A 26,163-nucleotide genomic window follows, 5' to 3' on the forward strand; every position below is an offset into this window, starting at 1 on the left:
TGTGGTGGAAACTATCCAGTTCTCCTTTAGCTTCCGCTTTGCGCCATTTGCACCAATTGTCCTCGCCTGCTGGACAATTTTGATGCTGAGGATTTTCGTCTCTAGAACATTTATGGAAGAAAGTTGCCCAAATTTCTTGCTTCATTCCTTCTATCGAATTTGCGTGTCGACGAATAGCTAGCCCAAAAAATGTAGTGAGGTCGGTAATAACCTTATTAGCAAGTTTTCCAGCCCCTTTTCAACCAATGCCTTTGTGATTCTTCTTTGCATTTCTAAGCCGCATTCCCATTCTTTTCCCGACATGTCCTACGCATTCCTTTTTTACTACTACGTATATTTTATTATTTGCAGAAACACCGGAGAAAACTCCAGCAAAATCCAATATACAATATACAGAACTTGTCGCAATTGGAACATCCATGTTCATGCTTGCTAAAACTTTATTTGCTGATGTTGATGCGAAGTCGTTTTTCTTCTCTGATAAGTATCGATTCCCATGAAATACTCGTTTTTTAGTGCGAGCATAACGTTGAACGTTAAAGCGATCTCCCTTCGTACGATCCATTTAAAAAAATCACTGAACACACAAACAACACAATACTTACAACAAAATATAACTGAGTATAGCTTAAAAGCCTTTCAGTGCTCACTCTAGACTGGATTACCCTTTTTATTCCAAACAGCAAATAAATTTAGACAATTGATTGGTTTTCCATCTTTTTATATTTATACCTGTGTTCGAATTTAAAAGGCTCAGGTAAAAAACTAGCAGGTAAAAAAAGATTTGATGCTCTTTCTCATCGAGTACTCTAGCCGCGGCTGCAAACTCCTTACCTGTTTAACCCTGTAATTTTTGAACGACTCGGCATATCGGAAAATCCGTTTGCTGTGACCGGTGACCCCCTTAACGGGGTAGGTTTGACTATTCAAACTTTACCATGATGATATAGAAAAATCGCACTTTTTATGGGAGGTTTTCGTCAGGTCTGAAAAGAAAGCCCTCCACCCTCCCCCACCTTAACTTCCCACCTCCTCCGGGGATGAGGTTGAAAATTCCACCTTTTTCCAGTAATAGTTAACATCTGATAATTTTGCTTTTAGTGGGAATGAAACTATCCAGTTTATGTTGCCATGTTTTCGAAATCTTGTTTTAAGACTAAAAACCGATAAGGTTTGAACTCGGCGTCCGTTACAAATTCTCGTTTTGCGCCACCTGAAGCAAATTTGTACAATTACCACGAATGCTCCACTGACAGCGTCTGACAGCGCATATAAAGAGTGTCACCTGATAAAAGACATTCAGTGGAACTTCTGTCACACAACTTTTTGATTAATATTCGGTCCGGTCGCATCAAATTTTGTGTGTACAAGTTTTTCTAGTGTTTACTGATGTGTTTTATTGTTTACTAAATAATAACGAAAAACAACTGTGTTCTACAAATATCTGCCATGAAATTATAATGAAACCCCACTCGAGACGACGCGATATTACCAATGGTTATCATCTAGTCCATAGTCCTTCAGTTGCTCTTCACGACAATAATGTCTGAGATTCTGGCCATACGCCTTTTGAGACGCTACAAGCCCTTCTTTCTCGTGGGCTTCCTCATACTCTGCATTCAAATATTTCTTGCCTACAAGTCGTTACGGATACCTCAGCTTGCCCGGCAGCATGACGGCAAGTCAAAAAGTCTAATGGATATCGGATCGAAGAATTCCAGGAACTACAATTCGGTGGCGGATGACGAGGATGCGAATAATAGTAATTTGAACGCCGTTGCCAGGGGTAGACAGAAATCTGGGGCGCCAGTTGCACTTGATGCGAATGCCCTTGGCTTCCAAGCAAGCTGCGAAATCACCGACAATCAAGCGGTTTCCGCGTTGCAACGTGCAAAAACTAAGGATTGTAGGAGGCGAATAGCGGACATAAGATGCAGCATACAACGCGGAGAATTTTATGCAAGTCGACTGCCAAACTATTGCCCGGCGGGGAATCATGTAGCCGGCCGATCGCTGGGTTGCTATAAAGATGAGAAGGAGTTCCGACTGCTCACTGGATACTACATAAATTTCAAGACCAATAACTCGCCTCGGAAGTGTATATATTTGTGCCTTCAGTCAGGATTTCCTTATGCTGGAGTACAACATGGGTAAGTACCACTTCTGATTTTAGATGTTAGATGACTGTGCTGATGTATGGTGTATGTATGATTTTCACTTTTTCTTTTAAAAGACGGAAATACTACATAGAAAACGCCAGAAACAAATATAACTCTGCAGATTACAGTCTAGCATGAATTCTACTTCTAAGTTCTTCTCTATAAAAAAGTATGCACTCAGTCCTCCATAACAGCCAAATAAGACTGCATTAATGAAAAAGCTTGACGGCAGCTTTGAGTAAATATGGTCTAATTGGTAATTGGTTCGCACGATTGACACTGTTTTGGGTTTGAAAGTTGGTTCAAGGCCGGGAAATGATATGATTTTATGTGTTTGTTTATTTATATAGCATCAAGTAAGGAATAAAGAATACACCCAACTGTTTTCGTTATTTTTTCTGGAGGATACACGTAAATTGCACTGCACCCTTTAGATACAGTGCCGTTCAAATACTTTGCAACTGAACTTCCTATTCGTGAAACATCAAATTTGAAACATCAATCAACTTTCCATCTAGTATTAAGTGTTCTCCCAGATGCCTCGACCTACTCTGTGCAAGTGCCGGACACTGTCCCAGGATGTGTGTAGAGGTTTCATCACACTCCGCACAAAACCTGCAGGTAGTGTCCGTAAATATCCCTGGCTTCCCTAGGTGATAGTTTAGCCAACAGTGAGAATTCGCACTATGATTCGGAGGTTTTTTTTGATGAGGTTTAAGCAATCCTTTGTGTGCATGGGTTCGTACCATCCAATAAGCACCCTGAATTGCTCCATTCCTGGTAGGCTCGCCCAGTATAGTTCCCTTAATCGTTCCTCTTCATTTCTTAATGACATAGCCATATACTCGTTGTAATCGGGGAGAGCCACAGGACCTGACGACATCGCATCTGAGCTCTGGAAAGCGAAGAGCTGCTACCCAACACTGTGGCTCAGTGAATTCTTTGATACGGGTATTCAGGAAGGAAGAACATCATTTGATTGATAAGAAAGTACAATTGTTCCTGTATGAAAAAAGAAAGGTAATCCAGCAGAATGTTCAAATTACTGTCCGATCCAGTTACTTTCCCATACCATGAAGATTTTTGAACGCATTATTGACAACCTTATTCGCGAAATCGTTGAAATAACCGTGAATCAAGCCGGATTTGTCAAGAACTGCGGAACTACTAACGCAATACACGCTGCGCGGTTACTCATGGAGAAACACCGTGAGAAGCATCACCATCTTTACATTGCATTTCTGGACCCAGAGAAAGCGTTTGACCGTGTGCCACACGAACTCATCTGGTATGCTTTACGACAACACTTCGTGCCAGAAAACCTCGTGCGCTAGGTTCAATTGTTCTACCAAGATCCGAAAAGTAAAGTTCGAAGTATGGCGGGTGTATCAAAACCGCTTCGTGTCTCTATTGGTGTTCATCAAGGAAGCGCCCTCTCATCACACCTCTTTGTTTTTCTTATGGACACCGTCAAACGGGACATGGAACGTCTAGCAACTTAGACATTGCTTTATGCAGATGATGTTTTCCTAGCATCTAATAGCAAAAATAATCTCGAGCAATAATAATAATAATCGTTGGCACAACAATCCATGTTGGATCAGGGCCTTGAAGTGTGTTAGAGCACTTCATTCAAGACCGTACCGGTACACTAGGAGACAATAAGGTCAGCAACTTGTCCGAAAATGGAATGATGAACTCATGCAACACGGTCTCAGATTGAATCTAAACAAAACTGAATTTTTGCCGACCGATCCCCATGAAACAGACACAATCACTGTCAGCGGCAGTGATCTGCCCCGAACCGAGTGATTTAAATGTTGCCCGCAGTATCGCGTGGTGTTGTTCCCATAGGCTCTTGGCCACCAGCTTCCCCGATAACCTTGAGTCGAACACGCTTTTAGATGATAGCCTGATTGGTGGCACTGAGAGTATTAAAATGGTGCTGATCTGCAAACACCTGCACAATCATATTCGCGTTTTGTGGGAAACGCTTGACGAATCATTAGCGCAACAAGGGACAGTATGTTCTACACACTCCTGTCGATGTAAGTTCGTATTAGGAGTGGACGATAAAGAGGTTCATTTCCTCAGTCCACTTTGTCCGCTGCTGGTCATCACACATTGTAGTGAAACAGCTTGAGCAGGCGGAGCTATGCCTCTGGTCATAATTGTGCCTAGACGTTAGCCCATCCTAACCCAATTCATCAGAGGACTCCCGCTGGTTATCCGTACTGAACCAATTTTTTCTTGTTCACTCAAATAGAAATCAGGCTAGTTTTCCCTCTGGAGTCTTCTGAATTGATCACATCAACACCTTACGAATCATTTTGGAATAGTGTGCGGACTTTAGATTTTCGCTCCAAGTGTTTCGACTTTGAGTAAGTTTTCGATAATGTGAACAGAGAATGTATCTGAAGAAACTGAAAGGTATTCTGAGAGCGACATATGATGGCGCAAAGTATGAGTGCGCCACGGAGGTAAAATCTCAAAGCATTTTGGTCCAAAGCGGAGTCCGCCAGGGTTGCATCTTGTCACCAATATTATTGCTTCTTGTTATTGATAACGTTCTTCATGCTGCCTTTTTCGGAGGACGTGAATGGGTTCAATGGACTGTGGCATCTTTCCTCAACCACGCTGATGACATCTGTTTGCTCTCTTATCGGGACATTGGCAGATAGATTTGAAGGCAGGTAGGCAAATTTGGAGTGAAGATAAACACTAACAAAACCAAGTTTCTCAGTCCGATAAGTCATCGCCTTCTTTCTATCTGTAGTAATGGTCAGAGCCTCGAAGGCGTCGATCAATTTGTATATCTAGAAAGCATGGTTTCGCCGACGGTGGTATCCAACTGTATGTTGCCTTATACATTAACAGCACTAGATCCGCTTACGCTGCTCTGGAAATGCAGTTATCTCGACACCAAGATCAAGTTGTTGTGTGCTTGTGTTCTTCCTGTGATCAGGAAGGTACTGCCTCCAGGCTTTAATTAGTATCTGTCTGCCTCATACTACTGATACTGATACTATTCCAAACGAAGAACTTAGTCGGCGCACAGGCCTGGTATTCGTATGCACTGTGATCGAACGGCGGAAGTTGCAGTGGATATGTGAGACATTAAGGAGAGACGTCAATTGAATTGCGGGTTACGTCATGTAGTGGAATCTAATATCTCAAGATGATCGAAGATTGGGTTGAGAGTTGAGAGGAGTGCAGGGATCACAGGAAATCGTACGGGGAGCTGAAGCGTAGGTGTTGTTGATGCGATTTATTCCACCAAGACGTAAAGGGCAAATATACATATTTGTCGGCATGTAAAAAATTCAGTGCGGATTCGGCAGTTTCATAGCCTTAAATACACCGAAATTTTCTCAGAGATTCTGAATAAATATTTGATAAAAATGAGGTTTCTTTGATATTTCTTTCTACAGCCCTGTTCTACATAAAAAAACCTTATTGAAGGTACATAGATGAGGTTGGCGATACAGTAGTTGATGATCTGGTGGTATGATTTTTCAAGTCTAGCGAACCAGGGTGGGAGAAGACCTAGACGGAGGATTTTTTGTTCCGGTTGTTCTCTGGTATTCTTCTGTTTACGCATCCATGATTTTTTTCGTGATTATCTTGAAGCCATGATTCGAAGTTGGTTAAAAGCTTGTATGGATATCAACTACAGACGCTTTTTGGCAGCTATCCTATTTTTAAGGTTTTGTGTAAAACAAAACCTTATTAAAGTTGGAAATGACTGAACTAATTGTCGCGAAATTTAGTAGCATTTAGTTCAATTGAAAAATGTGGTATATTTTGTTTCTTGTCGAAAGCAGGTAGCTGAAACGTCTATAAAATTACTTTTGAAAAGTTTTTTTGTAATTAAAAGGTGTGACGTGAAATTTTGTAGTGTTCTACGTAAAACAGTGCTCAAATTTAATTTTTTTAACCTAGATTATAGCGATGCCTTGTGAAAAAGTGTTAACCAAAGAAGGAAAAGGCCAACTTGCCAGAATAGAAAATTCGGGAAATTCTGAAATAATAAAAAAACTTGTTGTTTCTTTTTCGTTGTTGGAAAATTGATAAATCTGACGGAGTTGTGCGGAATCTCTTTAGATTAAAGGGAAAATACGGTACAAAAAAGCATCCGCTTGGAAATAAAAAAATCGGGAAAAGAGAAATCGCCCTGGTTAAGAAGGAAGCTACTAGAAAAAAAACTCAGTTCTTTCCAGATCGTGTCAAGATTATTTCTTCCTATTAAGGAGAGGCGGGTGCAGCAGATTTTGCATGCTGATAACAGCATTAAATATAAAAAGCCTGCTAAAGCACCTCATTTAACACCGACATATTATTATTATTCTGTTAAGGGAAAGTCGCACCGAACACCGACATATAAAGAGAGTCCTCTCAAATTGGCTAGATCGTGGATGAAATGGGAAGAAGAATGAAAGGCAGTATTTTTTTCGGATGAGAAGAAATTCAACCTTTACGGCCTAGGTGGATTTAGCGCATTTTGGCACTATCTAAAAAAATAAAACTCCTCGAATGAGTCGCAACTTTGGAGGCGGCAGTGTTATGGTTTGGGGGCATTTTCTTTTCTCGGTAAGCTTCGACAGTGAATCGTACCAACCAAAATGAACTCAGTAATTTATACTGAGCTTCTCGAAGCCATTTTGATGCTGGACTTAGATGAGAATAATAACATTGACAGGACTTTTCAAAATGACAACGCCGCGGTACACGTTTCTGCATACACGAAATCATTTTTAAATGACAAACAAATAAAAATTTTTGCAGTGGCCACATCGACGTCCTGACCTTAACCCCATAGAATATCTATGGGGGATGCAAATGACCTACGCCATCGCTCCATTTCAGGCAGGGTCTGCCTCGTCTTCTTTTTCTATCATAGATATTGCCCTTATAGACTTTTCGGGCTGGATCATCCTCATCCATACGGATTAGGTGACCCGCTCACCGTAACCTATTGAGCCGGATTTTTTCCAAAATCTGACGGTCATGGTATCGCTCATAGATTTCGTCGTTATGTAGGCTACGGAATCGTCCATCCTCATGTAGGGGGCCAAAAATTCTTCGGAGGATTCTTCTCTGGAACGCGGCTAAGAGTTCGCAATTCTCCACTCTACCCAAGTCTCCGAGCAATACATGAGGACTGGCAAGATCATTGTCTTGTACAGTAAGAGCATTGACACTATGGTGAGACGTTTCGAGCGAAACAGTTTTTGTGAGCTGAAATAAGCTCTGTTGGCTGCCGACAACCGTCCGCGATTTTCATCGTCATCGCTGTTATCGGTTGTGATTTTCGACCCTAGATAGGAGAAATTATCAACGGTTTCAAAGTTGTAGTCTCTTATCTTTATTCTTTCCGTTTGACCAGTGAGATTTGATGTTCTTGGTTGGTTGGTTTTTGGTGCTGACGTGGCTACCATATATTTTGCCTTGCCTTGTTGATGTGCATCCCAAGATCTCGCGCCTGCTCGATCTGGATGAAGGCAGTTTGTACGTCTCGGGTGGTTCTTCCCATAATGTCGATATCGTCAGCATAAGCCAATAGTTGGGTGGACTTAAAGAGGATCGTACCCCTCGCATTTACCTCAGCATCAGGGATCACTTTCTCGAGGGCCAGGTTAAAGAGGACACATGATAGGGCATTCCTTGTCGTAGATCGTTGTTGATGTCGAATGGTCTTGAGAGTGATCCTGCTGCTTTTATCTGGCCTCGCACAATGGTCAGGTTCAGCCTAGTCAGCCAATGATGTTCTGGGCATATAGGGCTATCCGACCTAGCAAGATAGCGGAGAATATCTTATAGATGGTACTCAGCAACGTGATACCTGGGTTTATTTATTTCAATAGGCTTAAAAGTGCAAGTGCGTATATAGAAATTGCGCAAGAAAAATATAATTTTTGTCAATTTAAAAAAAAAGATGTATTTTGCTAATTTGTTTTTGTTATTCTAAACTCAAATAAAGATACATTTACTATCATGTAAGCTTTCTCTAGGCTTCTATATAGTCACAACGAGCAATATATGGAGTGCGTATATAGAAATTGTAGTTAGTATCATTTTCCAACTCTTAAACGAAAATCCGCTTTCTAAAATGTTTTGTGTTGAACTTCAGGTGTCCAAACTTTGATTTTTGATAAGTAAGGTGATACTGGAATCAACTATGGCAGCCGATTACGATTACTATCTAAAAAAAAATAAAACTAGGTAGCTTTCTCCTACTACAATATATTTTAATAGTTAGTAAATACGTATTTCGAGAGCTACTTACTCTCTTCCTCAGTACTTAAGCTACCCTGAGTAGCTATTTTAAGATTGCTATCTCCTTTCCAAGTATCATGACGATGTTCATAGAAAATGCTTCCTTCGCCTGCATCAATGTATAATATCGTACAAGTATCAAAAATCTTCTACATCTAAGTCCTCCCCTTGTCTCTTGCCTGAGAGGCCTTCGAATCATCTCTCAAAGAACTTCAATTAGTTTTAACGGGGCGCCGCCTCTGCTCGTCTATACTATGGCCCCAAAAAGCATGGCTTTGGGCTTTTTTGACAAAGAGATATGTGCTGTAGTAGGTTTATAATCATTGATTATTTTTTACAAATGAAATAGTTATTTGACTCATTTTAAATTGAAATTTTCAATATTACGCGCGAAAGTGTGTATTTGCATATTTTATTATATTTCTGTTCAGAACAGCATTGTTAAATGCAGCTTCTCTGCCTGGCGATATACGTTTATGCGTTAATGACTTCATCTTTATTTTTTATTACTATATAATGTACACTTGGCAAATATTTGCATATTTTATTTTCTCTTATCATTCATTCGGAACTTATGTAAACGTCTCAAGGGTATAAATTATTAATATCATTGTTTTCTGTGATTGGTTAGAATGTTATGCTTCAATAAGTTGGAAATAATGTATATATGTATAATATTTGCTTGCAGAACTGAATGCTTTTGCGGCAATGATGAGCCCAAGTCATCTGCAAAATTACCAGATCCGAGTTGTAATATGAAATGTTCAGGAGATTCGAAGGAGTCTTGTGGTGGATATTTCACAATGAACGTTTTTGAGACTGGAATAGCAAGTGAGTAATCCTCTGTTGCATTTGTATTTCATTATAACTTTCCCAATGAATATTGATGACTGATTCAACTGATTCTACTTGCAGGATTTCGGCCTCAACCTGCAGAAACCGTTGCTCCAATGGGTGCCGAGCCCGTGCGCGTTGCATTTTTGCTTACACTAAATGGTCGTGCCTTGCGTCAAGTTCACCGACTAATCAAAGCACTTTATTCGCCTAATCATTTCTTCTATATACACGTTGATTCGGTAAGTTGATCTCTTGCTGTCTTGTTTCAATATCTCCCCCTGTGATATCAGCTCTAGCTTGCGTGAATTGTCGTATGACGGCGAGGTAACTTAATAGCGCTTAATTGGTCTGTCTTGGTATCATATATTTACACGAGGCATGAATTGAGCTTCAAATGTCCGATGTGGTTTTAAATTTTTTAAGTTGTAAGGTTTCTGAATGAAGTGTATTGCTTTCGTTTTGGCTATTTAAAGTATCAATAGCAGCAAAATGATTCCCCTTTTTGGATAAAAAATTGTATTCAGTGTCATCATCGCATCGACTATTGACTCAAATGGTGCAAAATTTAACTGAATTGGCAAAAATGAATTTGTTTGAATATATTTACCTTACTTGGATCTTATGTTGCTAAGGGACTTATGAATACCAATAAAGTTTAAATATTCCCCAGCTGAATTTTCCTGTTTAGTGGCACAGAAACATTTGTATATATAATACGCAAGTATTGACATTTATTGTATAAAATCAAATTCATTGCACTTGTTCTTACGGGGTGCTTCACGCTGTCCAATTTCAATTCAATTTATTCTACCTAATTCAGACCGATTGTAGTCATTGATTTTTCAGATAGAATGTTATGTGGTGTTAATTTTTCACATCAAATATGAAATTGATCTTAATGGACCTGAATATTGCAGTGTGTCTCGCGATAACATTATTCAAATGTCTGCTCCAGTTAAAATATGAATAAGCAATACTATGATCGAGCTTATTTATTCTTCGCTAGATTAACAATAAAATTATCATTCCTCCCAATCATTCTCCCCCTTTGTAGTGTTAATCATTGTAGAATGATGCGAGATGTAGAGTAGATCTAATTGACAATAGAAATGTATTTTGACTCTATATTTTCTGCGGAACAGAGTGCTGTGTGTGCGTCAAGGTCATTTGTTGCTGGAGCAGCGCCCCCATATCTTAATTTTTTCTACTTTAGTCAAAATTGGTTCAACCAAATGAATTATAGCTTCGCTGTCGAATGCATTGTTGGGTTTTGATTTTTTTGTTTTGTTTTCTTGCTGAGCCTTGGGATGGATTTTTGATCTTCATCTTCTCACTAATTTATCTACAATACAGTAGTTGTATCATCAGACAACAATCGTTTTAAGAACGAATTTCGATGCAGTTTTGAATTGGAATGTAATTTTTTTGAATGCACCATGCGTTCACCATAATTAGGTCTTCAGGAAAACTAAGGGATATATATCAAAGTTGTTAATTTCAAAGATTTGAAGATTGTATTTGCCGCAAGAGTTTGTCGGTAAGTTTTGCTGAATCACCCTAAATAATGTGGCAAACGTGGCGTGATTACGTTATATATTAGAGCCACCGTATGCATTTAACTATTTTTGAAAATACGTCGCGGTCATGCGAAAATACCAAATACGATATTGTAAACTAAGATATTCGGTATTTTAGAAAAACCAAAATAGTAACAATGCTGGGTCAGGTGTTCTTATTTAGTCCTGCCATGTCCTATAACTCTCTCTTGTGTACGATTTTCATTATTTTGTATATTATAAATTCCTAGATGCACAATTTCATAATCGATTTAATTTCCTCGATTGAATTATCATCATTAAATTTGATGTAAAGGGGCTATGAATATATCAACATTTTGGGCGTATGGGGATATCCGGCCTAGCATTATATTTATGAAGTTTTAATTACAGGTAACAGTCTGCCTCGTAATCATAGCGCAGTTCTCATTACAAAGTATTATTTGGAGTGGAGGTTTTATTAAGTCTTATTTAATTAGTTAATTTAGCTCGGCGGGAAGTCGTAGCTCTAAACACTCATTCCTTTTATTAGGCCCAATATACTATGGACTAGAACCGCCTATTCAATTTCAGCACACTTGACAGTGGATGGTCATATGCCGAATGCTAGCTCTGGTCTCTGTCAGCCTGATGACCAGAGATTGTCGAGGGCCCTGGCACCCACATAAGGAATGCTTTGTTTAGTTGGTCAAGTTTCATCAGCTACTAATGACAACCCTACACCTGCTGTTTTGCTGTGCTGTTGCTGTTTAGTGCTGACGATGCTGCTCGCAAACATCTTCTGCTGCTGATAGATAGAGAGGTCGGGTCCATAATCAATCCATAAAGGTCCATAATCCGGCTTTCCGAAAACAACCCTGAGCTCGATTCACCTTCAATGGGCTATGAAGAATCCAACTGATTACCAGCGGATCGATTCCATGCCTTCACTAGGAAATTTGATCACCTACTGCTCAATTTTGCCGTAGTATAACGACTTAAATTATGTGCCTCAATATAATATTTGGTTCATACATTTTCGATCCTAAACAAACTCAGAACGCAGTTTCGCATTTGGTTTATGCCATTTGCCTCTATGAGAAATCGCTTCCCAGTTTGCTGGTCTCGATCCCAGTATGGAAGGAATTGAACCATTTTTTGCTAAAGTGTCCGAAATCTCATTTCCCTTTATGCCGCTCATCACATTAAATTGAGTTACGAGTTTTATATTCTTGAACGATAAAGATTTTTGGGATGATCAAGCGACAGCTCAGCTTTCTCAAGCCGCCTCTGCTATCGCAGCAGATTCTGTTGCGCCTGTTCTTCAATGGCTTATTAAACAGCCAAGCTCTCATTGTTAGGACTGCACATACTACAGATGAAAGATCATTGTATATTGTGCTCTGTATCTGAAAGGGTTTGAATCTAAGCACTGAAAATGACGACAAATAGTCGCCGAAATATGATTATTTGCTGAAAATAAAAATTTAGTAAAGTGGAAACGATTTTTGAGTTTTTATTTTCTAGTAATGTGGACCTGATTATGGGAAGTTCTCTAAGGTTAAATAATCATTCCCTCCCTCCCTTCTGTCAAGACGTGGCTATTTAACCTAGAAGTCGGTCTAGATGTCAAAGGCTAGTGTAGCAGCGCGTTCTTTTTTACTCGTAACTACCATCCTCGTAGTGTTCCAGTTCCTTTTGCAGCCTTTTTATCTGAGTGAAATTATGCCGTGTTTCCAACGATTAAATAATTGAAATAATAAAAACTTGTTGTTTCTTTTTCGTCTTGCAAATACCGATATTTCGGAACCACTTCTTCCCTTCATCAGTGCTAACAAGTTAGCAATCTTGTTCTAACTTGTTAGCACTGATGAAGGGAACAAGTGGTTCCCGAAATATCGGCATTTGCAAGGATAAATATCCACACCAACGAAAAAGAAACAACAAATTTTTATTATTTCAAGCCTTTTTATATTGAAACGTTTTCAGTCCAAATCAATCGGTACATCGAAACAAAAATTAAACATTCGCTCCCTTCTTTAGATGACATGGTTTCTAAAGGGTAAGGGAAGAAAACGATGACAAAAGCAGAGTGGACAAACTGACAATGGAATATTTAAGAGGATGCGGGGGAGGTAAAATTAGAGTATGGACACGCACGAAGAGGCCCACATAGGTTTAGATCCATATAGTTGAGAATAATGTACTTTACTCAAAAATAGATTTTTGACATGTAATTACAGGCTCCAATATGCCGTGGTTCTAGCAAAATTCGACGAGGGAGACAGGGAAAAAATCTTCTGGAGAATATTGTAATATTCTATATGAAGCAGCGGATACATCGCTGTTATGACATCAAAAACCTCCGATTACATCCCTGGAATACTTCGTATGCATTAGCGATTGGGAACACTTTCACGAGAAGTTTAGTTTAATGGGGGCCTTTGTTAGGTTCATTGTACTATCCCCGGGGATCGCCTATTCAACGGCCTCTCGCCTATGGCGGCTCTGTGAACATTCACAAGAGACAGAATGCGCAGATTCTTCGTAGAAGAAAGCCTTACCAAGGTATCTTCGTCTGAGGTCTGAGGGGATCGGGCAGTTGTATACGAACTGCAGGGCCGTGTCTTCCTCCTCACATCATTGGCTGAATATAGAGGAGACCACCACTCGCATTTTTTTCCATGCGGTAATTTAAGGAGCAGTGTTTCGTTAAAAACCCTACCAAGGTTTTCATGTCTCACTTCTATCGGCCCCGGGTTCCTTCACAAAGTTTTTCGCCTGCCGGCAGAAGTTCGAATTTCTGCATTCCGTCGGGTGAATCCTTGCAATTTCCCCATTCAGAGTGTGCTTGGCAGTAGATGGCCGAGTATCATCATTGCGGGTTCAGAACCTTGGAAAACCAGTCTTTCAGCTTCCTCATTACCAGTGATGTTTGAGTACCCTGGGACCCATATCAGGATTGTTTTGTTCGGTCGGCAAAGTCGGCTGCCCGACTGTTGGAGAAAGTGCTACTAATTTTTTATCGTAAACATTCTTCTGTTGCCTGTAAAATGGTATATAAGTCTGACTGAAAGATTATCGTCATTTTTCTGAGGAATCGAGCCAGGTCAATAAAAGGGTTTCCCGACAACAACAATGCGCCCGATGCGTCTTTCATGACTGACCCGTCGCTGAAGATTATTAAACCTGTAATCCGAAAAGACTCGTGACCATTTATCGACTATTCTTCCTTTTTATGACTACGACGGAGTAAGTTTTTTCAAGCGGTCATCAGAGTCACTTGATGCTTGGCAGGAGGTTCCAGGTGGATGCATAACCGTATGATTGACCGGTTTTCCACGCGCCAATATTACCTAGCCTATAAGGCTCGTTAGCTGCTTTCCGTTTCACTTCAAAATGAATAGGGGTATATTCAGGACAGCTTCGAATGCGGCGATCGGCGTACTACTCATTGCTCCAGTAATACTTAGGCAACCGAGCCTCTGAATGTGCGTCAGCAGCTTCCTGCTGTTAGCAAAGTTCAATCTTGATCACCGTTTGGCGAAAGTCTCCAGGTCTTACCTATCGCAGTCCTGCCGGAACAGAGCAATCTGCAAGATTGGTATTGTTTGTGGATATGGTGCTTCCACGCTAACTTGTTAGTCGAAATGTATTCCTAAATATTTGACTGTTTATCCCAGCTGGATTTCCGCCCCTGCTAAGTTGGGTAGCATGTAGTTGCCCCACCTGACTTTAGAGCTCGGTTGAGGAGCACTCTTGTCGTTTTCCTCTCTTTCTTCAAATCCGAGTTCGATCATGATGTTTTACCCGTCATTGGCGTCTTGGGTTATTTGAATGAATTGTGATCATCTGGATTGTTATCTCAATTCCGGCAATGGATTTGATTTGTCCCCAGGGATCGTGGCTCAGACAATCAGTTCTAATTTGTACGTCGTCCGATCTGTCCTTTGTAAATTCCGAAATGGGATGGGTGGAGGTAGATCCATGCCTATTACGAAATCAATGCGCCTGTGATCCGAGCGTGATATCGTTTGAAACTCTCCAATCTCCGATAAGAGATGCATTGTCCGGGGATGCCACCGTGATGTCGATGAACTCTTGCTTGACCATTTTGAAGAAACCCAAATCGAGGATCTGCAATTCGGTTCCAACCAGATATTCCTGTAGTCTCGATCCTCTCGCGTTAATGTTGGAATTTCCCCAGTATATATGGTGGGCGTTAACATCACATCCTGCTATTATCTCCGTGCCTTTACTTTTTTCATATTGGTTAGCTTTGATATATGTTCCACTGGGAACTTCGTTTATGTCATAAGGGAAACAAGAGCATCATAGAATCTCCTTATCGAACCCTGTTGACTTTTTATGGACAGTTTGGTCGTTGGGGTGTCGCTATTACATAGGTCGTTAACCAAGATAGCTTGGAGGTCTTTTGAGACCATCTTGCAGGAGCGGGGTCTATCATTTCCATTGGCATATAACAAATCAGCACCTCGGAAGTTTAAGCCCTTAGTTTTCCCACCAACAAGCCATGGTTTTTATATGCGGTATATACACCACGTCTTACAGGTATTGGTCCGGCGACTAACAAATGCAGTCGCCGCTTTACAATGCTGCAAATTTATTTGAGAGGTATAGCACCTCATCTACAATCCAGATGAAGATGTTGTAATGTGATGGTCCCAAGTCCGCAGTAGGGCCGGCAGCTCGTTTGTTCCTGATCCTTCTTCATATCCGGTTTACGGCCGTAGATAATGAGGAAAGTTTTCGGCAGATCGACTCTTTCTCCTGTTTTGCTGCCTAATAGCATCCAGGTGGAGGTGTTGAGGTTATTTTGGACACCAACATGGTGTCCAAAATAACCCTTCCAAGACTTCAGCCCCATTACGCTCCTGTTCTGGAAGCCAGAAAAAGCACTTTTTAAACAATGACAGCGCGGAAACCCTCTTTAGGGTCAGTCGCGCACCCTCCCACACATCGTTGAAGGAGGAGCAGTACTGTCTGAGCCACTCTTTCGTATTTTTGTCGGCAAACTTTATCCGTAAAATTTAACGGTACCTGCCGTAACATTTAACTGTACCTACTGAAAACATAGTTTAAGCGCTTGCGAGGATTCAGTGACGACAAAGTATTCCTACCTTTTTTGTAGGAATAAGAATGTTTCTGTTAAACGAAGATTTTGTAGCTTCAATTGTGATTCGTTTTAAACAACCCCCCGACTCCATCCTTCAGCCACCTGGACACAGTTTTGTGAAATTATGAAAATCTTTACTCTTTTTGTTAGTAAATTACAACTAAGCAGATCTTGAATTCCTGAATTTTATTCTAATCAATTATGCTTCTTTTCAGCGTCAGGATTATCTTTATCGCGAGCTGCTCAATCTGGAGGCTAGTTTCCCAAATATCCGCCTTGCTCGCCGTCGTTTCTCGACGATTTGGGGTGGCGCTTCTTTGCTCACAATGCTTTTACAGTGCATGCGCGATTTATTTGCCTCAGATTGGCAGTGGGACTTTGTCATTAACCTGAGCGAAAGTGATTTCCCAGTGAAAACAACCGAGCGTCTCATTAAATTTCTAACAGCCAACCGTGGTCGCAATTTTGTCAAGTGTCACGGTAAGGAAACACAAAGATTCATTCAAAAACAAGGATTAGACAAGACATTCGTTGAATGTGAAAATCATATGTGGCGAATTTCGGATCGTGAATTGCCAGACGGGATTCAATTTGACGGAGGAAGTGATTGGGTTGGATTATCACGCAACTTTGTTGAGTATTTAACAAAGCCTGATCAGGATGAGATGTTGGCTGGATTGCTGAAAGTTTATCAACACACTTTACTGCCAGCAGAGTCTTTTTTTCATACCGTTTTACGAAATTCAAAATTTTGCGGAACGTATGTAGACAATAATTTGCATATAACGAATTGGAATAGACGTTTAGGATGTAAATGCCAATATAAGCACATCGTCGATTGGTGTGGATGCAGCCCAAATGATTTTAAATCTGAAGACTGGTCGAGAATTATGGGAACCGAACATAAATATCTTTTTTTCGCTCGAAAGTTCGAAGCAATAATTAACCAAGCAATAATACTACAAATAGAAGAATGGCTTTTTGGACCATACACAAGCGATTATGCAAATTTGAATGCATATTGGCAAAATGTATATCACCATCAAGACCGAAGCCCACCTCCGGATGATGTTGCTTTGACGATATCAAACAGTTTGATGAGACTGATAGGCAACTCCAATAATTTCGAACCTCTGGATTTGAAGGAAATTACTAACTTCAAGCTCAATGACGAATACGAAGGATTTATCTTACGTTACACAGCATTTTATGAAAACACAACGATCGAATTAGAGACTCGGATACGTCCAAACCACACATGGCAGGCTTCTCGGAGTTCAGCTATATCAAAACGTATTATCAACTTCGAAGTGAGCACGGATTTCGATCAGAAAGAACAGATTACGCGCAACTTTCCGAAATTTATGGGTCCAACATCAGAGCCGGTACTGACCTTCCGTTTCACTGGGCTGCAGCAAAACCATTCATATAATTTGTCCGTACTTTGGGTAGATCCAAACGGACAACTTCAAGATTTCAACGAGTTGCACATTGAAGACAGCCAATCGGAGACTATTAATTTTTCGAAATCAAATCTTAAACGTCCCCTGACACCGGGAATGTGGACTGTGAAACTTATCAGCAAAACTCAGATTCATGCACAAACGAAATTTCTCGTGACACCGTTGAGTGTTGACGGCAACAAACCAATTCGCAGGAATCGCGCGAAAGTTCTAAATGCCGGATCACGGAATGACATCTCCTATCCGAAAAGCTGGCGGCAATATTTACTATCGGACAAGGATACGGAGCGTCTGAAAGAACTTGCTAGTTCTAACTCTAAGAAATACGATGAGAGTCTTTTCGAGTGGATAGATAGTCTGGTTTCGAAATTCTTTTTAATCCGCGGGACGTGCAGTATCCATGGACTCGATGACAGGAGCAATAGGTTTGCAAATTGTAGAGACACATATTGGAGCTCTTTGGCTCCAGATCCGAAGAGTGATGTTTATTCTTTATTGAGTGTGCGACGGAGGTGAAATTTGTATATTTTATAGATATTTTCCGGAAATTTTGAATATTTCTTGTATATAATTTTTTGCATACACGAATTCAGAGCTGCTTTCTGTTACTCGTAAAAACTTCATCTTCCATTCTTGCATTTCTTTATATTGGCATAAGCACATTACTTGTAAGTAGATATTGATAAGACTCATTATCCAAAGATTATGAAAGCATTCGAGTCATGTGTAAATAATGATATAATTTCAATAATAGTAATTTGTAATAAAGTGTGGCATTTACCCTCAAAGCAAGGGTACCTTATTGTATTTAATGTGAACGAAAAGCTTAAGTCTGACGACATAATAAAACGAAAAATGCATGTTAATAGGCAGAGTTTATTGTAGCATTTTACGGCAGGACACCTAATCAGGAATGCATTTTGTGATCTGTTTTGTGTTTTTATATTTCCGAAGAAATAATGTTGTACTTTTACATGTACGTTTAATTGGCTGTAAGGAAAATTGGCAAAATTTTGATGTTTTGAAATTTAAATTTTAGAAAAATGAAAAATCTAATCAAAATATTTCGTAAGGAAGCAGGGTCAAAATTTAAACCTATTTTAGACTTGGTAAACCGTAGCAACATTTCTGTCAGGTACAGTACACCTAGTTAACCTTAAATTAGAACTTAATTGAGAATCTATTGGGCTTTTTTCATGAATATATTCTAAAATATTTGCTATTTCTGCTTCGATATTGTTTTAATGCTTCCACCTAAAACTGAATTGCGAAATCCTTTCTTCACCTGTTTGGATCATTTTGCACACAGATTCATCTAATACTAATTCTAGTGGACTTGCTCACTTCTACCAGAAACTCTACTCTCTGTCTTAATGCTTTCGCAACACAGCGCAGAAAACGTGTTTTTGATGTTATATGTTTTGATAATAACTGAATGTGATGTACTAAATTTAATTATAATACACCTTTAATGTATTCTCTACACTGTCCAGTATATTCATCTTAAAATACTTTAATCTACTTCTAACGAATTTGAACTAGTAATACTTCAAAGTGTTTCAATAAATAATAACGCTTCATGCTGCTGCGGAGATAAAATTTAAAGATAAATTGGAAATTCTATTATATTTTGAATATGTATTTATAGGCTTAGGGAGAACATAAGAAACCATGTATTGCCATAATGCGTATTGTATGAAGAAAAGATTGTTATGTAAATAATGTAATATATAAACATTTGAAAAAGAAAATAAATATTTATTTTGTAAGAACTGATTTTTGTTTCGATTAATTATTGATTGTCATAAATACCTATGCTCCATCGATGTTGGTTCCTGGCAATGTACTTATATCTACCCCCGATTTGCACAACCCACCCGTTTTTCGATCACTAACTAATGGTTCAGGCCAGGGTTTGTGGTTCTGAAGTTGCCATCATCTATTTCGTCTTGTCTTCTGTAATGTATAGTCCAAGCCCCACATATTCAATTTGAATGAAGGCTGTTGCTACATCTCGGGCTGTTCTTCCCTTATGAAAATATCGTCAGCATAGGCTAGCAGTTGGGTGAACTTGAAAAAGACAGTGCTTTTGGCATTTACATCAGGATCACGGATCGCTTTTCCAGGACCAGGTTGAAAATGATGCCCTTAGACTAGGCGAAAGACTAGACACTAGACCCTTCTACGTCTGGTCAAGGTTAGCCTAATCAGTCTTATCAATTTAGTCGGGAAACCGAATTTTCTCATGTCTGTGTACAGTTTTATCCTGGTTATGCTATCATAGGTCGTCTTGAAGTCAATGAAGAGATGGTCTAACCGATGTCCAGTTTTTCCGTCGCCCTTGCTGACTGCCCCCGAGTGAGTTGCCTTTAGTGGGACCTCCAACTCACTGATATTCTGATTGGCTTTTCAATCATCGTCGAAATAGTCGTACCGACTTTTTTTACAACTTGAGCCAAATATGTTTGTGACCGTACAAATAACGTTCTTCAGGTGGCTGTGAAGATTGTTTGTTGCTGCCTCATTCCCAGGGCCTCTATTAACTGCGGTTATTGTGGCATCAATTTCCCCTTTATAAGCGTTACGGAGAAGTTTGTTATGGATGGCTTCAATGTTCACTCTTATCTGATTGTTAGAAGAGATTCGAAATGGTGTGGTTATTTGAGTCCGGAGCACCATGGACGAGGTGATAGTGATTCGAGTCTATTTTGGCCGCGGTAGCAAATGTGCGCAGAATGCTCGCTTTTTCCAACTTGAGCGGTAATTCCAGCGATATAAGCTGGACATTCTGGGCCTAAGCGAAGTGAGATGGTGGGACTTTGGAGAGTACTCCCCTCCCGCTTGCCGCACTAATAGTAGTAGTGGTAGCCGGTTTCTGTCAGACTTCTAACTGCAAGATTCTGGTCCAAGTTAAGGAACATCACGATTGTACAATGCTACGCATCAGCAGAAACTTTAGATATAGTGGAGAATGATGCTTTCTACGAGTAATTAAAAGCAGTTCAGGGTGACATTGTAAATGTGATAGGTGTTCTGAATGCTAAGGTAGACTCTGACAACACCTCGCTCGGACATGTGATGGGAAAACACGGTCTTGGTGACCGCAACGATAATGGTGGGAGGTTCGTGGATTTTTGCAACTTCCACCGCCTCGTCATTGGTGGTCCAACTAAATAACGCCGTGCGGACAATCAGCTCGACCACTGCGCGATTAGCAGTAGATTTAGGAGTTATCTGCTGGGAATGCGTAACAAGAAAGCGTTGACATCAACCTCGAAAGGGATCACCATCTGATGGTCATTTAGGTTCACTTGGGTGTTGCGTTCGCAACTTCTCGTAAGGTTGGGGAGCTGCCACCACTTAAGTTCAACATCGACTGCTTGTATGACTAGTTGTCGCTCGACAATGGTAGAGCTATCTTGCTGATTGGGCGGCAGATATACTGAGTAATCCGCCTGACAATTGGGCCGCCATCAAAAACACTCTTTTTTCGGGTGCTACACATACGTCATCGAATCTGGCTGGCTGCGAAATCGTGAAAGCGGATCACTGAACGGAAGGAGTAGAAAGCTTTCTTGACTGTTTTGAGTGGCGGCGGACATGACACGATCGAACTCCGATACTGAGCGAAATCCTGAGAAATTCAGTTTGGTGTATGTCATGAAAAGAGAGAAGTTGCTATTGTGCTGGTCAAGGAAGCGGAAGATTCTGCAGATCGCAATGATTTCAGAAATGTATACCATATTACGAAAAATTGCATGTGGTCGCAAATCTTTTGATGATTCTGTGAACGACGTCAACGATCGACGATTATGACCAACTGAAGAGGTGGAAAGAAAACTTCACCATGGTTCTTGATCGTATCACATTCGTGTGGGTTTCCTCCTCTGGTGAATGAAAGGGCTAGTCACCGTGACATGTGGATGTGGACTGTTCCTCCAAACAGAAGAGAAATCATTTCGGCTATCAATGGCCTCAAACGGAGTAAAGCCTCCTGGCTTGACGGTCTCCCCGCAGAGTTATTTATCGTTGCAACTGGAGTTGCTGCAGATTTTTTGCTTTCACTCGTACATAAATCTTGTGAATCCGAGACCTTCTCAGAGAGTGGAAGAAGGGGATTATAGTTACGATACTAAAGAGATGGACTCAGTTTGAGTGCGATAATTATCCCCCTCGCACTCGCGTGCTCCCTGTCGACGCAATGCTAACAGCTAAAATAATCCTGGAACGCATTAAAGAACAACTCGAAGGCTTGATCGACAGTGAGCAGGCTGGTTTCCGTTCCGGATCCTCCTGTATTGACCACATCAACACCCTATAGATCATTTTGGAACAATACGCGGAGTTTAGATCTTCGCTGCACCTGCTCTTCATCGATTTCGAAAGCTTTCGAAGTGTGAACAGGGAGTGTATCTGAGGTGTTCTACGCAGGAAGGGCATTCCGGGGAAACTAATAGCTATTTTCAGGGTAACATATGATGACGCAAAATGTCATGTGCTGCACCGAGGTAAAATCTTGGAAGATTTTGAGGTTGAAATCAACTCTGCCACGGTTGTATCCTGTCATCGATATTACTTCTTTTTATTACCGGTGATGTTTTTTATGCTATCATGTCCAGATGGCGTGGAGGAATCCAATGGAAGGCGACATCTTTCCTCAAATACCTCGATGTATATATTATGTGAGAATACCCGCTTTGGCGTGATATTGACATTCAAAGTCTTGAATTTGCACAGAAGCGACAACTTTGAGCTATTATAACTTTGTTAGTGATTGTACGATTTCCACCAAACTTGGTACGATTGTACTCTATTTTATGGTGTATATTTTTTGGTTTGATCGTTTCTGAGTGTGGGTCCGTGAAAGAAATGATCACTTCGGCCCCCACATTACCCACCTTTCCAACAGATATCAAAATTAAGACTGTCATAGCCGTTCGTTTATATTTTGAAAGCCGATAATAGCAGGTTTCATTTTTTGGCAATAAATAACAGTGGTGGTAACTTTCTCTGTGGCGCCGCCATATAACAAAAAAAAAGAATTTTGACCAAACTCAACTTGATGTTGGTGTTGAAGTAATTGGATTTCCAGATTTTAGGCAAAACAGTTAATGCGTATTGCAGGTGTTTGAGGAAACATGGCATGATCTATTGTACGCCCTTACGCCACCGATAACAAAAGGTAGTAGGCAACAGAATGCAAATTTGTTGAGGCGGTGAAAGCTGCAGAGAGCCGCAAACTTTTCACAATTTTCATTTCGGCTACCAAGATGGTGCGTAACATTGCACTGTTGAGATGTTCTTCATCGTGTACGGGACCTCGTAGTTAATATTTTGTCTAATATCGGATCTAAACATATTAGGAGGCGCCTGGTGGATGCGGTAAGTATTAATCCCATACCGGATCTTTACTTCTGGCAGGCTTAGCAGAATACACTAGTATAGTGTAGAGGAGTGCTTTCCAGAGTCCCATCATCTTATTTCGTTACCAAAAGTGTCCAGCCAATATGACTTAAATTCTCACTGGAGCTAGAGCAAGCGAGTATTTAGGGAGCCTCGATACCGCTGCCGAGAAGTCAAGAATTCACACATACCAGAATCCAATCATAAACTGTTGATGAAAGCAAAATATCGCAGCCGAATCTGATTTCAAGGCGAAGTAGCCATTTCGAAAGCATAGGGATTGGGAGAATTGCAGGTTCCTGGTCAACAAATCTCTATCCCTTTTAGTCGTCTGCGGCAATCAGCGAATATTTCAAGTGAATTCTAAACACTTAAACTGACAGCTACTCCATGAGACACCAAAGTGTTACAAGGCCATTCAAATTACAGTGACTTTTCCTTCCTCCTCCCTAGACCGAACTTGGAACGTCTGTGGCGGCGTTGTCAGAGCCCAGCTTGGCATTCATATTATCTATTGCCTTTGCACGTGATTGCTCATAACAAACCTTTTGCTCCTCTAACATATGTATGTATATTGGAAATCTCTGCGGATGCGCACAATTATGCAATCAGAGTACATCATCACCAAATATCTGCTGTCTGATGCGTCCAAAGGCGGGGCACTCATATAGAAAATGTTTGTAGATCCCGCTCACTTATTACAGGATGGACACGTTTCATCTTGAAGAATTCCAATTCTGAATTATAGCTTTTCAGGATGGCCATAATAGCTCTGTAAGTCCTTTTGCATAGGATAAATTTTGCCGTATGCTTGTTCTGACTGGAAACGATTAGTGTATCTATAAGAATCTAGGCTCTACCACCTACCCAGGTACCCAGAGTAGGTCCACCGTATTGAATTTAGAAACAGTTCAATTTGAACAAGAATGATTTCAAATTGATCTGTCTGAAATTCTTTGGGTTTGAATAGTCATCTTGCCCAGGGTTCGGTATGAATACTACCTCTGCCAAGAAATAGACACGTAGCCTGGTTGGTTTTCTAAAAGAGTCCAACTGGACCAACTCATCCCTTTTAAAGACTCTGCACAGCCCTCTTTCGATTTCAGTTCCTCACAGTGCCCTCTAAAGCAGTATTGTTTCGAACACTTAACGAGCCTCTCATATTCACGCTGTGAGTTTCGGAACCAACCAGTCTCCATTCTTATTGGTTTTATAAGTACTATTCAGAAATCGTTTGGTTGGTTTATTGCCAAGAAGTTCATTGAACTTTATCCAATCCGCCTTACAGACTGTTCGCCTATAATAATGAATTGCAGGTATCGGTGATATGAAAATGGGACTTCGTCTAGCATCCATCGGTGTGTAAACAACTCTAACCACTTTGCAGTGTAGATTGTTACGTCAATTACTTCATTTGTTTTCAATTCCACAAACATAGGGGCGCACGCTAGGTTTGCAGTGATAAGACCAGCAGAAGTGATGAAATCAAGTAGCTTCTCTTCTCTAGGAGTGTAGTCGCCACTGCCCCAACAAAAAAGTTTAGCGTTCGTATCGCAACCTATTAAGAGTTCGAGAACACTTGATTCTGTATACGCTACCCAATCCTTTCGTTCTTATATCGGCGAAGGAGACAAAGAATTACATGGTAGGTAAGCAGAATCAACTATGATGTTTTTCTTTCCCCATTAATTTGGTGTTGTAAGATGACTGTAACTAGATCTTGGGAACAGTATGGTTGCTTCTAACCGTCTTGACATCAGCACATGAGCTCTCGGTCTTATGGATTTTCATCGTAAAAATCCTAGCCCCTTAACTGACCCCAATGCCACAGATTCTATTAAATCGAACCCATAGCTCTCGCACCCGAAAAACATAGGGCGATCCTGCAATTTTTTCAGTATCGCTGCCAGCAGATAGGAGGAGACTTTGGCATGATGCAGGCTTCTTAACTTGGACCAGAATCTCCCAATGTAAAGATCTTGTCAGAAACCGGCTTTTAGATCGAGAATTCATGTGTAGTTTTACTAGCAGGAGTACTTCCCAAAACTCCTCCATCTCACTTCGCTTAGGCCCAGAATATGCTACCTACAGATATCGTCGCAATTCTCGCTCAAGTTGGAGGAAACAAGCATTCGGAAGCCCTCCATAATGTTGTTGAGGAGTGTGTGCACATTCAAGAAACCAATGATAAACTGTTTTTGAAATTCCAAGGTCATAACCGTGCGGTCAGCCCTTATCCAAGGCGATTTTGACGATTTGTTAGCAAGATAGTTACGGAATTTGCAACTTTGCCTGGCACAAAAGTGTATTAGAGCACTTTCTGCTGAGACAGTAGCGCTATTGAGTGGTCAATTAGTACAATTAGTGAGGTGAATATCGACCATCCCTTACGACAAATTAGTGCTCTACGCTGAAATCATATTAGAGATTTGTTAAATCTTCTTTTTCTTCAGCCTTTGTCCTGTTCACAAGCGGGGTCTGCTTGTCGTGATTGGTTTCTCCATTTAGCTCTATCGAGTGCCTGATCTGGGTGCGATCTCGGGACTTTTAAATCCCCATCGTTTACCATCGACTTCGATGTTCAGACCAATCTTGGCAAGTGATTTCTAGTTGGCGAGAATTGCGTGACCATAACATCGAAGACGCCTTTCTCGCAATTTTTCCATGATCGGTGCAACTCCATAACGAGCGGATATCCGTATTTCGGAAGTGATCAAATCGTGTCATGCCACTAGTCCAACGCAACATGTTCGTCTCCATTACCGCAAGACGCCGTTCATTGCCTGTTATAGTTGGCCAGCACTCAGAACCATAGAGGGCGATTAGAGATTTGTTAAATGAATACAATTTTGAATGATTTGATAATTTCGTATACTTGGCTGTTTTATAAAGTGCATTAGAGAAACATTAGATCAATCAAATGATAGGAAACCTCGAAAAATGAACGATTAATAAGGACAAATTTCGATAGTTGAGTTCTGAGAGCAGTTTTAAATCAAGTGGGAGGGAACGGCAGAGGGCAAATTAGATGTGACTGGGAGTTGCAGAGAAGCTACGAATGTAGCATTCAAAATCTACAGTGGGTAATCTATGTATAATGTAATGGGTAGACTAAAGTAGGAATTCCAGACGACTCCTCAAAGTTAGTACCGAACAGAAGAGATAGGCGAATGGATATTTAGCAATCCCAAGAACAGATACGGGTAGGGTTCAGCGGATCTCACAAACTGAAGGATAGGATCGTTTGATTGAGAAGAATAGCGCCAAATTTTGAAGACTAAGGACCGACGGCAAGTTGTAGTACCGAATCCAAGGGCTTATATAGTCAGTATTTCACGAAGATTACCTTTTGT

The 26,163-nt window shown here is 40.5% G+C and overlaps 1 protein-coding gene across 1 annotated transcript; it reads left to right on the forward strand.

Moving 5' to 3' along the window:
- Positions 1 to 1,291: 1,291 nt before the first annotated feature.
- LOC119648159 (xylosyltransferase oxt) lies at positions 1,292 to 19,183 on the forward strand. Its single transcript, XM_038049734.1, has 4 exons — positions 1,292 to 2,150; positions 9,124 to 9,266; positions 9,351 to 9,511; positions 16,160 to 19,183. Exons 1-4 carry the CDS (start codon positions 1,543 to 1,545, stop codon positions 17,921 to 17,923), a joined length of 2,676 nt encoding a protein of 891 aa, XP_037905662.1. The 5' UTR covers positions 1,292 to 1,542; the 3' UTR covers positions 17,924 to 19,183.
- Positions 19,184 to 26,163: the final 6,980 nt, after the last annotated feature.

This window comes from Hermetia illucens, chromosome 2 (assembly GCF_905115235.1).
Source record: "Hermetia illucens chromosome 2, iHerIll2.2.curated.20191125, whole genome shotgun sequence".
Lineage (NCBI taxonomy): Eukaryota > Metazoa > Arthropoda > Insecta > Diptera > Stratiomyidae > Hermetia > Hermetia illucens.